The sequence below is a fragment of the Eimeria mitis genome, genomic scaffold, assembly GCF_000499745.2.
Source record: "Eimeria mitis Houghton genomic scaffold, Emh_scaff1955, whole genome shotgun sequence".
Taxonomy (NCBI): domain Eukaryota; phylum Apicomplexa; class Conoidasida; order Eucoccidiorida; family Eimeriidae; genus Eimeria; species Eimeria mitis.
Window position 1 is genome coordinate 7,332 of NW_013570279.1, and position 1,465 is coordinate 8,796.

At 56.0% G+C, this 1,465-nt stretch overlaps 1 protein-coding gene across 1 annotated transcript; it reads right to left on the reverse strand.

The window, feature by feature from the left end:
• Positions 1 to 235: 235 nt before the first annotated feature.
• Positions 236 to 1,422, reverse strand: EMH_0046440 (uncharacterized protein; the record flags this gene model as incomplete). The annotated part of the gene is made up of 2 exons (XM_013496164.1): positions 236 to 949; positions 1,090 to 1,422. The coding sequence occupies 2 exons, from the start codon at positions 1,420 to 1,422 to the stop codon at positions 236 to 238; spliced, it is 1,047 nt and encodes a 348-aa protein (XP_013351618.1).
• Positions 1,423 to 1,465: the final 43 nt, after the last annotated feature.

Here is a 1,465-nt window from a genome sequence, read left to right on the forward strand (position 1 = left end):
ATAAATAAAATAATAATAAATATAAAACAACAAATAAAATAAAAACAAAATTACTTTTCTATTATCTCCTCTGCATGCAACAAACAAATAAATTAAACTACAATCACAAACAAACAAATAAACACAAATACTCCTGCTGCTGCTGCTGCTGCTGCTGCTGCTGCTCTTGCTGCAGCAGCAGCAGCAGCAGCAGCAGCAGCAGCAGCAGCAATCTATTTCTCTCTCCCGCAGGGTGTTAATCTCCTGCCTGAGAGCTTATTGAAGCAGCAGCAGCACCTGCTGCTGTTGTTTCTGCTGCTGCTGCTGTTGCTGCTGCTCCTGCTGCTCCTGCTGCTCCTGCTGCTGCTGCTGCAGCAGCAGCAGCAGCAGCACACCAGCAGCGCTGCAGCAGATACACCCCAACGTCTTCAGGGGGCACAGCAGCAGCAACTCTCCCCAGGCTCCTCCATCCGCTGCAGCAGCAAAGCGACTCCTCTTGCCACTCTGTCCGCCTCAGTTTTGCTGCTGCTGCTGCTGCTGCTGCTGCTGCTGCTGCTGCTGCTGCTGCTGCTGCTGGGGCGGGTGCTGCTGCTGCTGCTGCTGCGAAGGTGCTGCTGTCTCTGTCACCAGAGCTGCTGCTGCACACCGAAGGAGAGTTGCAGCTGCTGCTCTCTAAGCTTATAAATCTATGCTGCTGCTGCTGCTGCTGCAGCTGCTGCTGCTGCTGCTGCTGCTGCTGCTGGTGGTCGTAGGTGTGTGGGGTTGCTGCTGTTTGTGTTGCTGCTGCTGTTTGAGCTCTTATAAGGCGTCGCCTGCAGCAGCAGCAGGGGCTGCTGCTGCTGCTGCAGCTGCTGCTGCTGCGCTGCAACTTCCGCAGCAGCTTGCTCCATACTGTTCTTGCTAGCAGCAGCTGCTGCTGCCGCCGTTGATACTGCTTCTGCTGCTGCTGCTGCTGCTGCTGCTGCGCCTGCTGCAGCAGAACTGCAGGCAGCCGCTTATCTGTCTCCTTTATACTGAAAATGTTGCTGAGGTGTACATACACCTGGAGCACAGGCCGCTGCTGCTGNCTGTCTCCTTTATACTGAAAATGTTGCTGAGGTGTACATACACCTGGAGCACAGGCCGCTGCTGCTGCTGCTGCTGCTGCTGCTGCTGCTGCCACGCTTGCTGCTGCTGCTCCACGGCCTGCAGCAGCTGCAGCACGACTTGCTGCTGCTGCCGCAGCAGCAGCAGCAGCTCCCTGTCTAGCGATTCTACTACTACACAGCTGTGTATGGGGGGCAGCAGCAGCAGGCCGCTGCTAGCAGCAGCAGTTGCTGCTGCTGTCTGCTGCTTTGCTGCTGCAGCAAGAGCAGCAGCAAGAGCTTCCTCTTCTTCTCCTGCTGCTACGGAGACAGCAGTCAGTCCCCTTCTAGCAGCAGCAGCACACGGACTGAGAGCCATTCAGAAGGGAGTGGTATTGCTGCTGCTGCTGCTGCTGCTGCTG